Source organism: Antrostomus carolinensis, unplaced genomic scaffold (genome assembly GCF_000700745.2).
Source record: "Antrostomus carolinensis isolate BGI_N321 unplaced genomic scaffold, ASM70074v2 scaffold10703, whole genome shotgun sequence".
In the NCBI taxonomy this organism is placed as follows: domain Eukaryota; kingdom Metazoa; phylum Chordata; class Aves; order Caprimulgiformes; family Caprimulgidae; genus Antrostomus; species Antrostomus carolinensis.
The window spans coordinates 138,100-138,792 of NW_010307271.1; the positions used below are offsets into that span (position 1 = coordinate 138,100).

General features: G+C 41.7%; 1 protein-coding gene across 1 annotated transcript in view; it reads left to right on the plus strand.

Annotated features, from left to right (window-relative positions):
* Positions 1-693, plus strand: part of LOC104522948 (T cell lymphoma invasion and metastasis 1) — an 88,612-nt gene that overhangs the window by 79,163 nt on the left and 8,756 nt on the right. Inside the window, 2 exon segments of the mRNA XM_029084351.1 lie at positions 1-18; positions 146-264. The exon segment at positions 1-18 is cut by the window's left edge and continues 43 nt beyond it. Of these exon segments, the coding sequence (XP_028940184.1) occupies positions 1-18; positions 146-264 (137 nt within the window).

Below are 693 nucleotides of genomic sequence, written 5' to 3' on the forward strand. Positions count from 1 at the left end.
AACATTACCACCTTGATGGTAAGGAGCTAACCTATGTTGCTCTTCCCTTTTTAACCTCTGATCTGGAATCCTCCTCCTCTGCCTTCCTCTCAGAGGCTTAAAAATACTTTTTGTCTCTTCATCTATCTCTGTGTCTGTCTTCTAGTGGCCATAAAAACCATGAACAAAGTTGCCAGCCATATTAACGAAATGCAGAAAATCCATGAAGAATATGGGGCAGTGTTTGACCAACTCATAGCAGAACAAACAGGGGAGAAAAAAGAGGTAACTGATGATCGAATTTAAGAGAAAAAGGCTGTTATTTTGGTGCCTGTAGTGTGCATGTTAAATTATATAAAATATTTACCTTCTGTCTTGTGTAATTTAAGCGGATCTTGGTGCAAATGGATAAATCCCAGTCCGGTTCAAAAACTGCTTTTCCACATATGGTTCAGTGAGTGGGACCAGTGCAAAGAAGTAGTGGGTTAATTCACCTTCAGTGTTGTGCTTGGGTCAAAATCGCATCCCAACCTCAGTTCGCTGTTTTGATGTCCATGTCTTGGCTCTCCTCATTCTGCATGAGTAATCTCGCCCCACCAGTCTGAGTGGACTCGCATGCTAAGCCAGGTCTGTACTTAGCTCTTCAGTCACTTTAAAAAGATCAAAATGTGAGGTGCAGTGTGGGAGAAACTGCTGTTTCTCTTTTAGAAAGAG